Below are 14,797 nucleotides of genomic sequence, written 5' to 3' on the forward strand. Positions count from 1 at the left end.
TACTTTGTGTATGTCTCAATAGCATCTCTAGAACACCAATATCTGAAATGCTGTTCTAAAACAAATAGGCTGTGCTTGCTGGTTCCATTTTCTTATGACTGTGTTAAGTTTTGGAAACTTGGGGAACACCAGCGATCTCCAAAAAAGGAAAATCTAGTTATTGATTTTTGTTTCCTTCAATGATTATTTTTTTTACTTTTCTGAGGTTACCTATGCAGTCAACAACATACATATTTTTCAAATTCCTCACTGGGATTCCATACACACACACACACACACACACACACACACACACACACACACACATATATTTTATATAGGTTCCACACTCAACGTGGGGCCCAAACTCCCAACCCTGAGATCAAGAGTTCCATGTTTTACTGACTAAGCCAGCCAGGTGCCCCTGTAATTCTCTATCATTGTTATAAAATAGATATACCAAATTCTTTTAACTGTAGAATTTGGGAATTATATGCATTTGTAACACCCTCAGCAACTAGGACAGGGGCTTGTACATAGTATGTACTGAATAAATCTTGGAAGATTGGCTACTTAATTCTAGAAATAGCACAAGTCTTGTATCTCCATGAAGCCCTCCTATGCTGTGGCCCATATTAAACTTCTTTTCCTGTCCTCTTCTGGTAAATTACTGCCTGTATAACTTACGTTGGCTCATATTTGTAGATTTGTTCATATGTGTATCAAGTTTCTCCTATGGAGCTTGTGAGCTCCTAAGGGGTAAAAATCTGTGTTTCCATGGATTTTTGTCTCCCAAACAGGTAAAAACATAATTTGTTTACTAAATTTAAACGGAAAGTAGCTAAAATGGTCATACTACATTTTACTTTATTATTGACACTAATAACACAATGCTACTATTCTAGTCTTCCACACAAAATTAGATGATATGAAATACATAAGACACTGGTCATTTTAACCATTCACAAAATATTGAATGACTGAAACTATGCTACATGTATCTTTTACAAAGGAAAAATTGACTCTTACAATAATACACTCAGGTGAAATATATCATTGCATTTTGGAGGTTATACAATGTTAAATATGAATATATTCAAAAGAATTACTGTTTATGGAACAAATTTGATATTTTACTATTTAAAACAGTAAAATACTTTACTATTTAAAATAATGAAATGTAAATTATATTCAAATACATAAAGCAACTATCAACTGAATACTTATAAAAATATTTTTTAAGCAAAAGCTATGATCTACTCATTTACTTGGCAGTTACAAAAATACATATTCATCTGAAACTCTAATAAATTTGCTTGCGGCATTAGATATTCAAATTTAAATGTATATTTTCTAAAGCATTTTACCAACTTAGTACTCTTGAATTCTTACAGTATATATACCTATAAGGTATTAGAATAGGTTTGAATTACAAATAATGTCATCTCACGTAAAAGACACAAGTGTCCATTAACACAAAAGAGATAATGTGAAAGTTTTCAAACCAAACACATCCCACACACAAAAAAGGCCCACTGGCTGTGCCTTATACAAAGTGAATTCTCAAACATATTTGTGGAATGAGTACACGGATGACATTTATTCTGTTATCTGCACTTGAAAGTATCCAAAGCTTTCTATTTCTGGTAGAAATATCATTTGAAAATTCAATAATTTTATTCTTAACCAGCTACTTCTTCTGGATGGCAAAGTCAGGTAAATTGACTCCACATCGAGTAGAAAACTACTGTCAGTGGTCAAAAGATGGCCTACCAGGCATGTTTCCTGTGTATTTCGACAAACCTGTTGCCTATAGAACAAATATTCAATATATTGAACAACCCCGTATTTCATATCTTCATCCAAAACAAGACATGAGAATCTAAGTCACTTCTATAATGTATTATCATAAAAACAAAAAGCAAATATATATGTATATAAAAATGTATACAGAGATACAGGTATCTCTACATCTATCTTCGTAGACTTCAGATGTCTCTTCTCAGTGAGAGAAGCAGGCTATCCTGAGTGAAGTAGGCCAAGTGTCTATGGGACAACAGCTAGGGCATGCACAGGCCATACTTGTACAGTCTTCCATGCATGCAATGTGGCCATATGAATGCTGAGATCATTGTTAAAGGCAAAGGCTCGAAGTAGTAAAAAAAAATTTTTAAAGCAAAGACAAACTGTAATGACAATTACAGAACTGCAGCACCTAGGAAGACTGTGACCACTATATGTTAAAGGAATTAGCCTGGGCCCATTTTTGGCCGAGATTCCTCTCATGACTTTTCCCCACCTCTTTTGTTTCATGTAGGGTGAATTTTTTCTGAGGTTTATCATTAAAACCTCAAAACTCTGATAGAGTACAGAATATTTTTATTAATTGGAGTTTAGATTATTTGAAACTATTTCAAAAGCTTTTGCCTTTATACTTAAGCAGAACAACTGACTATTCATTCAGCAAATTCAACACAAACAGAAGTATATACAAACACGTTAATGAATAACTACCACTGGCTTTGGGGAAGTATAATTTACTATGTTAATCCACTTAAAAATAAGTCTTTAAGAATCAAACACAGTTTCCAAAAATTCAGAAGCAATTTAGTCACATACCAAACATTAGTTTCAATATTAGTAAATACCACCAGTGAAAAAAATCTAAATATGTCCTTTAAAGTAAAATGTAAAGTAAAATGACTTAAAGTATTGATATCTATTTTAAACTTCAGTATTATTTTTTTTAATACAAGTGAGTAAAAATACACCCTGTAATCTGTCTTAACTCATGCTACATGGGAAAAGATCTATATGAACTAATGAAGGAATACTTTAGTACTTTACATACAAATGCATTATTGTCAAATATATAGAGTAACTCTCAACTAAAAGCTTCCATGTCACTAAATATTATTTTTTCTATAAAATGTATATGTTCAGAGGGTTGAAAATAGTTTCTTTTCTTTGTTTTTGGGTTTGTTTTTTTTTTACAGATTTTATTTTTTAAGTAATCTCTACACCCAACGTGGGTCTTGAACTCACAACCCTGAGATCAAGAGTCACATGTTCCACTGACTGAGCCAGCCAGGTGCCCCAAATAGTTTATATTATTTTTTTTAATTAGTTAATATGTCCCTCAGGATTTTGTTTTTAACTATTTATTTTCTTGGTTTTTATAGTTAGTACCAACATTAATTTCATCTCATTCTGAACTTAGTTAACTATCATAAAATTTAAATCAATAGAGTCAGAATGAGTATCATTGTAATCTCATATATATTATAGTGTCATAAGATATTAGCCTAATTTTAAATTAAACATTGTTACTACAAGAAGAGTGACCACTGAATGCATAGGGAAGCTAGGTCACTGGAAGAATATGATTTAAAGAGACAGAAAATAGGGGCGCCTGGGTGGCTCAGTCAGTCAAGCATTTGACTTCGGCTCAGATCATGATCTCATGGTTTGGGATCGAGCCCCGCGTCAGCCTCTGTCCTGACAGCACAGAGACTGCTTGGGATTCTCTCTCCCTCTATCTCTGCCCCTCTCCTGATTGCTCTCTCTTTCACTTTCTCTCGAAACAAATAAATAAACCTTAAAAAAAAAAAAGAGAGAGACAGAACATAGTGTGAGACTTCTACGATTAGAATATTAGTTCATAAAATAAAGCTTACCTCCTAAATTCAACTTTATATATCCAACAGAAGTAAAGCTAGTACAGGAATTCTTCTTTGTTTCTTTGTTTCTTGTTAAACAATAACGGAAATAGATGGAAAATTCTAGTCTCTTCAAATTGCTCATTCTGTTAACATTATATTAAGTTTTGTTATGTTTTATATTAGATAACTTTATAAGATATCATGGAATATTTAAGATGTATTGACTATGGATTACTAGTTAGCAATTATTTTTGACTTAGATCCCACGTTAAGAACCAAAATTTCTATGCATGACCTTCCCCTTTAGGTGAAGAGAAGCAAATGTCCAAACTCAGAACTTGGAAGAACTGTTGGTAAGGCTTTAGCAACATTTCAAGGAGTTCTAGAGGAGTATGTGAGCATTTAGGTAAATTCATTCTAAAAACTCATGGCCAGTTAAGTGTCCAGTGTCATGTGGAGGCACATTATGATATTGAAAAATCATCTTTATCCATTCATTCATTGGACATTTTCTTTTTTACTGTACCACTGTTTTGGAATCGTAGTCAAATTTTATATGGTATACTTTTCCAGAATTTCAAAACATACCTAAAATTGTTACCTTCAATTATGAGGAATCTATTTTTTCAGATTGCAACAGCACTGCGTTGCCTCAAAATGTGTATCCAGAATGGTAAAATGCCTAGGAAATCTTATGATTTTCACATATTAAAGACATTTTATATGTTTCCATTCATTTTTTACTCAATATAAAATGTATAACTTAATGGCAACACATGTCACAACTTTACTAACAAATAATGGGTAATATTACAACAGTTCTTATGTGAATATGGAGAAGCAGCATAATGCATTAAGAAGGCAGACTTCCTGGATTTAAATCCTACTTTTGTCACTTGTCAGTCCTGTGGTCTTGGACGAGTCACTGGGCCCTTCTTTGCTTCAGTTCCTCAACTGTGAAATGGGGATGATGAAAAGACACCATCCCAGTCTTTGTGAGGATTAGTGAAACAATAACAACAAATAGGGATAAAGCACTTGGAGGTACCGCTTGGCACATAGTAACTACTTAAATGTTAGCTACAATTTTTATTGTAATAAAAAATGACAGGGACTGATGAGAATAGAAATCATTACTAACTTTGGAGCATTCAAGAAGTACCAAGCACTCTGAAGGTTGGTACACTTACACTACATTTAACCCTTAAAATATTAAGCACATCCTACTATATAGAGAATAGACCCTTAAAAATATGCTATTTTATACAGACTATAATTGCAGATAATTTCCTCCATGAAACATAGCAAAGTATGACTGAAGTGTTGAAGTGACCCCTTCATCCTTCTAATGAGAAATAAGGCTTCTAGGATGGTGACTAGAAAACAGTAAAGACAATATGAAAAATACTTGATAGTTGATCAGTTTTGCTCACTCACTAGTCACAATGAAAGTAATCAATTTTTCAGTACAGGAAAATCGCAAAATACTAATGTCATGGACCTTCAGGATCAGTTGATAATAATATCAAGAATGTTAAATCCCTGAAAGTTAAGATATACTTAATATAGGTATTTGTGTTAAGGTAATATCTTCATTAAATTCAAAGTGTTCAACGTTTCCTTTGAAAACTTTGAGTTTATCTCTTATTATATATAAGGACTTATTGCAAAAATTTTAAGTGCTTCTGTGCCAAAGAACAATTTTTATCAGCTTGACCAGTGTATGAATAACTGGTATATGTATAACACAGGATTTTTGTTATTCAATACACAACTAATGGCAGTGAAGATTTTTAATGATCATCTGAAAATCATTATCAAATGTCATAAATTAAAATGTAATAATCATCTGTATATACCTTAGTTATGAAAAGCATTTCACATACTAAATTAGTCCAAATCCATATACTCATCACAATCACAGGAAGGGCGTTTTAACTGTTTTGAAAATTATAGATTCAAAATCAATATTACTGTATTCATTACACTGAAAAACAATATTATTTAATCAACATAGAAATGATAAAAATGACGTGTATTTTGGAATGAAAATAGAATACACCTTGTGCTTCCATACATTATCAAGGTCTCTAATAGTCCTTGTACAGTTCAACAAATAATGCTTTATTTTCACTGTTGTACACATACCTTGATAGAAAAATACTCAGCACGGTGTATTCTCTTCAGAGTCTCACATCTCATATGGAAGTCTTAATAAAAGTAAGAATTTTAGGTATCTTTCTAAGTTAAAATTTGACTTTTTAAATGGACTTAAATTTCCTCCTTTACCCCACTCTCCCCTCCCGTACCTCCCTGATCTCCACCCCACTCCACCCCTCTCCACCCCCTGGCCACCTGTGGCACAGCACCATTACACGTGGCCCTAGGAAGCCATGCCATTTCAGAGACCAATGACAGCACCCACTTGCTGGAACTGTCCACGAGCACAAAGCAGTGCTTCCCACCACAAGCAGTGGGAAGAAAGTCTTGGTAGAAGCCTCATTCAGCTCTCTTCTCTGTTACTGAGAAATAAACCCGTAGGAAAAAGAGTCAAGCATGCTCTTCACCATTCACAAATCATACTTTCTCTGATGCAGGTAGGGGACCGAATGCCTACAATAACACCCAGTCTATGTGGTCTGTAACATTTCTGTATGATGATTTTAAAAGTGTGTCCATCTTTCTTCAGTGAAAGACTTCTTCAAGTGGAAATATCCATTATCACATGATTCCATTCAGAGAAGATGAAAACAAACACAATGAAATAATTCTAACTAATGGGAGAGGAGGCACAATGGTTCATTATTTACCTGTTTTTTTTTCATAAATTCCAAGGACAAAATTTACCCTAAAAATGAATAGTTAGTGTCAATACATAGACAGATTAGTTTGTGAAGCTACAGATGGTCTGAGTGATCTCTCATCCATTTCCGGCACAAGTATCCACGTACAAGAAGAACATTGGTTATTTACTCCATGGGGAAGGAGCTAGAGAAAAAAATTTCATTTATTTATCTTGAATGAAGAATGTTTAGCCAGCATGTCTTTTGTCTAGTGTTCAGAAGCTTCTGCTTGCCTGGTTCCTTGGGGATTCTCCTCATTCTTCTCCAACAGGGGGAGGCGGCTCGCACAGCTTGTACAGCCTAGGAAAGGCAGGGAAGAGTGTGACAGCAGCCTGGCGTATTGCCATTACCTGAGATGTTTCTACTGGTACAAAAAATATATTGACAATAAGTTCCTGGTTCAGGAGCCATGATCATATTGCCTATTTTACTAAAAATTACTTATGAATTAGCAAACTCCAAAACTTCAGTTCTAGTTTTCAGAAAACACCAATGTCTCTGTATAAGTGGAGACGACTACTGATTACGCAATGTCATCTTTCCCACACCAGCTGCTTCTGCTCCAGTGCTGCCTGCCCTGACTGTTCACCTTGCTGGCAGCAAAACTGATTCTCTGCGTTCTAGGAGATGATACTATAATGATAATTACCATATTGTCTATCATGACTAATTTGTAGCAAAACAGCACCTTCTCATAGGGGTCTACTGGTTTCCTGACTAGTTTTCGATATTTGTTTCATTCTGTACCATGTCTTGGGTGCAGTCAGTTACGAATAGGCTGATGTGGCAGAGTCCTGAGGCCTGAATCTCAAAGGCACAATTATCCGGTGTTTCCTCGGGAATATCTGCCCATCTCCGCCCACTGTTCCATTCATCTGCCAGCAGAATCAAGTGGAGATTCAAGCGGCTCAAGGAATCTACTTGAACTAGTGGAGATGCCAAGAAGGGCTCCCTCTTGACATCCCAGGTCTGGGTGTCTTGAGGCAAAGCTCGGGGGACTGAATTAGGATTGTACAAGCTCCAGAGCTCCACATTCTCCAGAATATCCTAACTCCAGAACCAAATTAAGGGGAACGTAATATCTGCCAAGACAGGGACACCTGGGGGGCTTAGTCGGTTCAGCCCTGACTCTTGGTTTCGGCTCAGGTCATGATCTCACAGTTGGTGGGTTCCAGCCCCATGCCGGGATCTGCACTGACCTCACAGAGCCTGCTTGGACTTCTCTCCCTCCCTCTCTCTCTGCCTGTCTTCTCTCTCTCTCTCTCTCTCTCTCTCTCTCTCTCTCTCTCTCAATATTTAAATAAAATAGCTGCAAGACAGCCACAGTGACCAGACAGGGCACACCCATTATTAAAAGCACAGTCTGAGAGAAGATCAGCTGACTGAGGTGGCTAGATGTTAGACTACATATACTCACAGTCCTAATAGCTCCATGGCCATGCTGGCCCTACTTGAGAGCCTCATCCATGATCTAAAAATATTAAGTACAGGGGCGCCTGGGTGGCTCAGTCGGTTAAGTGTCCAACTTCGGCTCAGGTCATAATCTCTCAGTTTGTGAGTTCAAGCCCTGCATTGGGCTCTGTGCTGACAGCTCAGAGCCTGGAGCCTACTTTGGATTCTGTCTCTCTCTCTCTCTCTCTCTCTCTCTCTCTCTCTCTCTGCTCCTCCCCTGGCAAGCTTGTGCGCACTCTCTCTCTCTGTCTCAAAGATAAACATTAAAAAAATTTAAAAAAAAAACCCTAAAATATAACATTAAGTACAGTTTTCAACTTTGCTCCTTTTCAAAAGTACTCCAAACTCAGGGATAGGGGTAGCATGGTGATTCCCTTCTTATACAAATTAAATTGAACACAGTTTACAGGAGTTGTTGACAAACTTAGCAAATTATGTTTCCTTCTCCTTCAACATTTAATCCCATGCTAATTCTAAATCAAAGGGGAAAAGAATGACAAAGTTTGAATATTGAGTTAGAAACCTAGTTAACAACATAAACTTTCCCAGTCTGGAAACACACAGGAAAAAGTTACTGCCTTTGGAGATTATTCAAGTCTGAAAGGTGCTTAATGGTCTTCATGTAATCTCCATGGAAGAAAATGAATACTGAAATAAGGACATCTCACATCAGAAAAGCTTATTTCATCTTTCCCAGAGAAAAGAATACATTAAATTGAGCTGATATAGTTCAAAGCTGCCTTTGCAGTAAAAAACTACAGTTTTGCTTCAAAATGCATTCCCAGTGCCGGAATAATGGAATGATCGGAAAGTTCTTTTCCTCTTTAATTTTGATCCTTTCATTTTCCTTACAGCACTGCCTAATGAAGGGAAAGGCAGTGGCCTTACTCAGGTAGAACACAAACAGTAAGCTGGGTAGCAAATGTCCTACCCCATGAGATCTGGGCTGAGCCATCACATTCCATTACCTTGCACTGCACGTTTCCACATAATGGAACTAATGCCACTGTGTAGGCAAGTCTTTGAAATGTCTGCCTTGCAAATTGGCAAAAGGCTACTCCGTGTGATCACCTAATGAAATAATAGCTCTGGATACTGCAGAACTGGGCAGATTCAGCTTCTGTGAGGCTTCTTGGAAGTGACTCAGGGTTATTTGAGTTCAGACACATTTGTAATGGAAATCGTGGGGCTTTGGGAATTTAGAATAGACAGATAGAGTTGGGAAGTAAAATGTAATAGTTAAGAGTTGGGCTTTTACCTTGCACTGAGGCATTTGTTTTTTTGTCAGCTAAGTTGTTAGGTAACAGAAGGCCTTGGTTTGCCCAACACCTTGGGGCCCTTGTCATAGTTTCATTCCACCCATGCACACCAGTGCCCCTGCATGAAAAGGTTTGTTCCTGGCTCCACTTTCTTCTTTTCCTGTTTGGGCTCAGGCAGCCATCTTGGAGCTGGTATTTCCAGCCCAAATCCAAATCTGCTGAGAGTAAAACTTTGAAACTTCAACCTACAGATCATGCCCTTCATCCTTCTACATGGCAAAAGAGACATTTTCAAGGCTACAGTGTCAATAATAATCTGTCCCAAGGCAATTCTCCCTATCTTAAAGATGAGAAAACTGTCTCAGAGAAAATAAGTAATCTGACTAAATAAGGTCATCAAGCAGGAGCTGGAACTCAAAATCATGTTTTTCACGTGTAACCACTTCAGTATGCTGCTTCACAATTAAACAAATAAAATAAATCAAGATATCGTAGCACAATAGTTCCCAGGTTTTGTGATCTAATAGAAAATAAGACCAGTGTACCTTTATATCTGAAAGGTAATATTTGGTTCATGATGAAGATAAGTTGATTAATCTGAAGATCCAATGTATGAAAGTTAGGAGGAAGAACACTGTATTGCCCACAAAGCCATCTCCATTTGGGTGTCCCATTGATCCTTAGTCCCAATGTCACCTTGCCCATTGTCGTCCAACCCAAAGATTTGGTGTCATCCTAGAATATTCTTCTTCTAGCAAATTGTTCTTAAATTTGTTGTCTCTGGGACAGGAACCCTGGTGCCCAGCTGGGCGGGATCCCACCCCTCACACAGTGCTTCTTATATTCTACCTTTCCTTCCAGTTATGTTTTCTCATCTCATCTCTTTAACTGAAAGGTCCTTGAGGGATGGTTCTATTTCCATCTCATGTTTCTACCCTCCATGAAGCAGAGCAGGGTGCTTTGCATTTCTTTTTTTTTTTTTTTTCTAAACTGTGTAACTGTCTAACATGGATTCCATGTGCTATATTTTCTTTGTATCTCCATTTAATTTTTTTTTTCAACATTTATTTATTTGTGGGACAGAGAGAGACAGAGCATGAATGGGGGAGGGGCAGAGAGAGAGGGAGACACAGAATCGGAAACAGGCTCCAGGCTCTGAGCCATCAGCCCAGAGCCCGACGCGGGGCTCGAACTCCTGGACCGCGAGATCGTGACCTGGCTGAAGTCGGACGCTTAACCGACCGCGCCATCCAGGCGCCCCTGCATTTCTTAAGTCCTCAATAAATATTTATAGAGTGAATGAAAGAATAAATAGGATTAAATTAAAAATTACTTTAGATTTCTCTTTGGAGATTATTATTCTCTTATAAAAATTTCAACTTTACAGCTGGCACATTTTATTGTGTTTCAGTTCAAGAGTTTTAAAACACAATACAATAAAGAAAAAAGTGAGTCCATCAGTTTCTTTTCTCGTATTCCGCTTGCATATTGGTTTATTGATCAGGATGCTGAAGTCTTATCTTAACCCTTCTGTTTATTAGCGTTTATAAGCTCTAGCTATGAAGACCTTGCTAAACCATTATCTTGTTTTCTTATTGGAATTTTAACACTTCACTGGGTCCGTTATCACAATATACCACGTCGGCTCAAGGTGCCAGAGAGAGAATGCCTAGGGACAGTCTTTCTAACTTAATCAACCATGAAAGATAACATTAACAAGACTTGAGGATTAAGTAAGTTAGGAGCCAGCACTAAAAATAAACACAATTAGAACATGAGTGCTCCATCCATTTTCAGGGGGAAAATATGTTTTCCCTTGTGAAAGTACTTCTACTGCCCACAGAGTGTTTTAGGATGAAATATAACTTCATAAATGCTGCTGTCATCATTCTCACTCTGGTAACTGTTTTGTAAATAGAAAACGAAAGTGTCTTGTCTGTGACAGTGCCTGGAGAAGTCTCCTTTTTGTTAAAATGCCAACGTATAAAAACAATCAAATGTAAAAGAGATTATTTAATTTTGCCCCACTTCAAGATAGATGGCTGCTTACCTTATTGTCACCAGGGAAATGAAATTAACATTTCTTTGATGGCTGTCTCCATGTTCATTTATTCTAAAGGTGAATTAGAGTCCTTTCTTTTTTTAAGTTAAAAAAAAATTTAAATTTTTGACAGAGAGAGAACATGAGCAGGAAAGGGGCAGAGAGAGAGGAAGGAGGATCGGAAGCGGGCTCTGCACTGAGAGCAGTGAGCTCAATGCGGGGCTTGAACCCATGAACTGTGAGATCATGACCTAAGCTGAAGTCAGACGCTCAACCAACTGAGCCACCCAGGTGCCCCTAGAGTCTTTTCTTGTTATGATATGTGAACTGTGAATATTTGATATGATCACAAACAAAAAGCTCATTCATTCATTTGTTCATTCGCACGTTCTTGAAATCAGTTCAGATATTCAATGTCTACTGTACAGCACTATGATCAGCCAGGAATAAAATCCAAAAAACATATTCTCTGCCTCCAGAGAATCCACATTCAGGTTGGGTGAGGAGACATGGAACAATATATTGTAACACAGAGCTATAAAAGAGCTATAAAAGACCAATACACAAGATGCTAAGGAAGCACAAAGAGGAAGAAAACTCAGCCAAGACTTAAAAGAGAAGAGGGCATTGAGAAAAGGACACAAAGGGTTTTGTGGGTAAGTAGGAGTTTTCCATACAGACACAGATGGGAAAAGCAATCATGCCAGAGGGAACAGCATGTCAGGCAGAGAAAAATAAATGAAAATGGCATTTTGGTAGTTCGGTACACTTGGGTTACAAATATTAGTAGTACCTGTGTGGACTTTTGTCTTTGAATTCATGATGGAACGTGGAAAACAGAATAATGTCAAGACTTCTACCTGCTACCTCTAAGTTTGCTTCCCTTAAAATTTCATTGAATTCAGAGACCACTTATGACTAGTCACATTTAGCCACAGAGTGTTTACGAGGCCAATTTCCATGATTATATTCAGTACTTCACTAGGCATGTACTGTGGCAGGTGCATTAGATGTAAGTGACACTGCCTTGGAAGTGGCGGTAAGCCCTTTGGGAAAGAGCAGACCTGGGGAGTCACTTACCTTGGAGCAGACTGTGGGGTTCTGTCTCTGATTCCCAAATTCTTTGCTGTGTTCTGAACTCTTGCTCCCTGAGAGAAGTAGGGAAAATCATTTTTAGCTCTACATTGTATTAGTAATTATTTAGCATACCATGAACATTTGAGTGTAGAATATTTATTCCAACAATGTATATAACATCAAGAGAGATGAGGTGAAGCAGAAGAGAAAAATTATCATCTGAGCATTTTCAAAACTAATGCTTTAAGCATCAAAATATGCTGACATATTTTTCCAAAGGGTTGATATTTATTTCAATAGCTACCTAAATCATTCAAAATAAACTTAAATCACAGCTTCCTGTTCACTATCTCATCTATGTCTTTATTCCTAGAAGCAAGCAATACTTTAGATGTTGAAAATAAGAAACGAGAAGGCTACAAATATGTGCTGTGTCCTCACTTTTGTGGAACAGAAAATCACAGTTCTATCGCACTCACAAACCTGTTTTATCCTTAGCTGAATAATCAGCTATTTTAAAGTTCATAGTATTTATCAAGAAAATATTTTCTTAAATAGTTCTAAAGCAATTCTGGACAAGGCATGTGCGTGTGGATCTCTGAAATGTAAGAATTCTGCCCCAAACTTTATAGTACAAAGGCAATGCACTTTAGCAATGAAAAAGTCTTCACAACTTGTCAAGTTCATGAATGAATATAATCATTGTTCAGTTCCTAATGGGAATTAGTTACTACATAGAACTAAACACCAGGGTTGGGGGCTGAGAACAGTTGAAGGAGAGTGGTTTTAAAGAAACTCTAGGGCATCTCAGTGGCTTGGTTAAGTTTCTGACTGGTTTCAGCTCAGGTCATGATCTCACGATTTGGGAGTTTGAGCCCCGTGTTGAGCTCTATGTTGATGGTGCAGAGCCTGCTTGGGATTCTCTGCCTCTCTCTGCCCCTCCCCTGTTTGTGCTCTCTCTCTCGAAATAAATAAATAAATAAATAAACAAACAAACAAACAAACAAACTTAAAAAATAAAATAAAGAAATACAAAATCTCTGAAACTCTCTTTCTTGCTACCAAATTCTGAACTACCGGAAGGGAAGGGAAGAAAGAAAAGGAGAAAAGGAAGAAAGGAAAACAAAAGAATATATCCATATATCCTCTCTCTCTCTCTCTCTCTCTCTCTCTCTATATATATATATATATATATATATATGGATATATATATCCTTATATATCCAAATAAAGGAAAGCAAATAGGGAAAAGGGGTGGGGGTGGCAAAAAGACAGATGGGAAGGAATTTAGGAATTATAATTAAGCAGTTAAAAAATAACTCATTTTGGAGTAGTTTTAGACTTAGAGAAAAGTTGTAACACCAGAACAGAAAGTTCACATACTTAACTCACTATGTAAACTCTCTCTAATGCCCACCCTTCACTTGACCAGAGTATGATGGTCAAAACCAGGGAATCAATGTTCATATAATGCTGTAAGTCTTAATCAAATTTCACCATTTCCCCCTTGTGTCCTGATTCTATTCTAGGATCCAACCCAGGATCCCATACTACATTTTGTTTTCTTGTCCCCTTGGTCCTCTGATCCATGGCATTTCCTTGGATTTGATTTGTCTTTTATGACCTTAATACTTTTGATAAGTACTGGTCACTATTTTGGAGAATATTTCTCAGTTTGGGTTTGTCAGCTGTTTCCTCACGATCAGATAGAAGACATGCATTTTGGACAAGAGTGACTTTGTGCCTCCTCAGTGCATGAGACCACTGATGTTGACCATCACCATATCACATGACTTCTCTACATCTTATCGGTGACAGTAACTGTCATCACTCGGTTCAAGCAGTGTCTGCCAGATTTTTCCACTGTAAAGTTACTTCTTTTCTTTTTGTAGTTAATAATTATGTTGTGGAGATTAACCACTTCTCCAAGCACTGTGGCTCTTTTCAATGGAGAATTATATTTGGAACCCAAGATCTGGACACTGGGTATGCTCACTGCTACTATTGGCATGTAACTGCTTCTAGGTCGTCTGAGTAGACAGAGCTATTTAACTAATGGCAAACATACTCAAACATCTATATTTATTTCTAAATGCGTGCGCGTGCTTGCGTGCGTGCGTGTGTGTGTGTATCCATCAGTTCAAATTGCTACCTCTGATCCCAATCCACACCACAGGATTTGTTCTGGATTATAGCCTTCTCCCTTTCCCTATTTGTAACTTCCTTTTCTGACAGTAAGAAACTTTATTCTCATTACTTACAATATATTTACTTATCTCTTCAAACCTAGTATACACATAAGCTAGCTTTAGAAATTCTAAATCATATCCCTGTGAGAAATAGCTTTACTAGGCTATAGTGTTTGCGTATAATTACTTTTGTCTTTAGTCTCATAATATTCCACTGAGTAGTCTGTAGAAAGGCTTTTGCTTTCTTCAAAGGTTGCAAATCACACTGATGTTCATCATGCTGAACACAACTGTT

General features: G+C 37.0%; 1 protein-coding gene across 3 annotated transcripts in view; it reads right to left on the minus strand.

Moving 5' to 3' along the window:
* Positions 1-829: 829 nt before the first annotated feature.
* The window catches only part of PREX2 (phosphatidylinositol-3,4,5-trisphosphate dependent Rac exchange factor 2), a 292,149-nt gene continuing 278,181 nt past the window's right edge, over positions 830-14,797 (minus strand). The window contains exons 39-41 of one of the 3 annotated variants that reach the window (XR_008292620.1): positions 12,317-12,384; positions 5,790-6,784; positions 830-5,017 (exon numbers count right to left, since the gene is read on the minus strand). Coding sequence is in view for 1 of the 3 variants with exons in the window: in XM_053208257.1 (XP_053064232.1) it covers positions 6,739-6,784; positions 12,317-12,384 (114 nt within the window). In the remaining 2 variants the exon portion in view is untranslated. Of the gene's footprint in view, positions 6,785-12,316; positions 12,385-14,797 lie in introns of all 3 variants that reach the window. The other 2 variants (XR_008292621.1, XM_053208257.1) reach the window with 2 other exon arrangements.

The sequence above is a fragment of the Acinonyx jubatus genome, chromosome F2, assembly GCF_027475565.1.
Source record: "Acinonyx jubatus isolate Ajub_Pintada_27869175 chromosome F2, VMU_Ajub_asm_v1.0, whole genome shotgun sequence".
In the NCBI taxonomy this organism is placed as follows: domain Eukaryota; kingdom Metazoa; phylum Chordata; class Mammalia; order Carnivora; family Felidae; genus Acinonyx; species Acinonyx jubatus.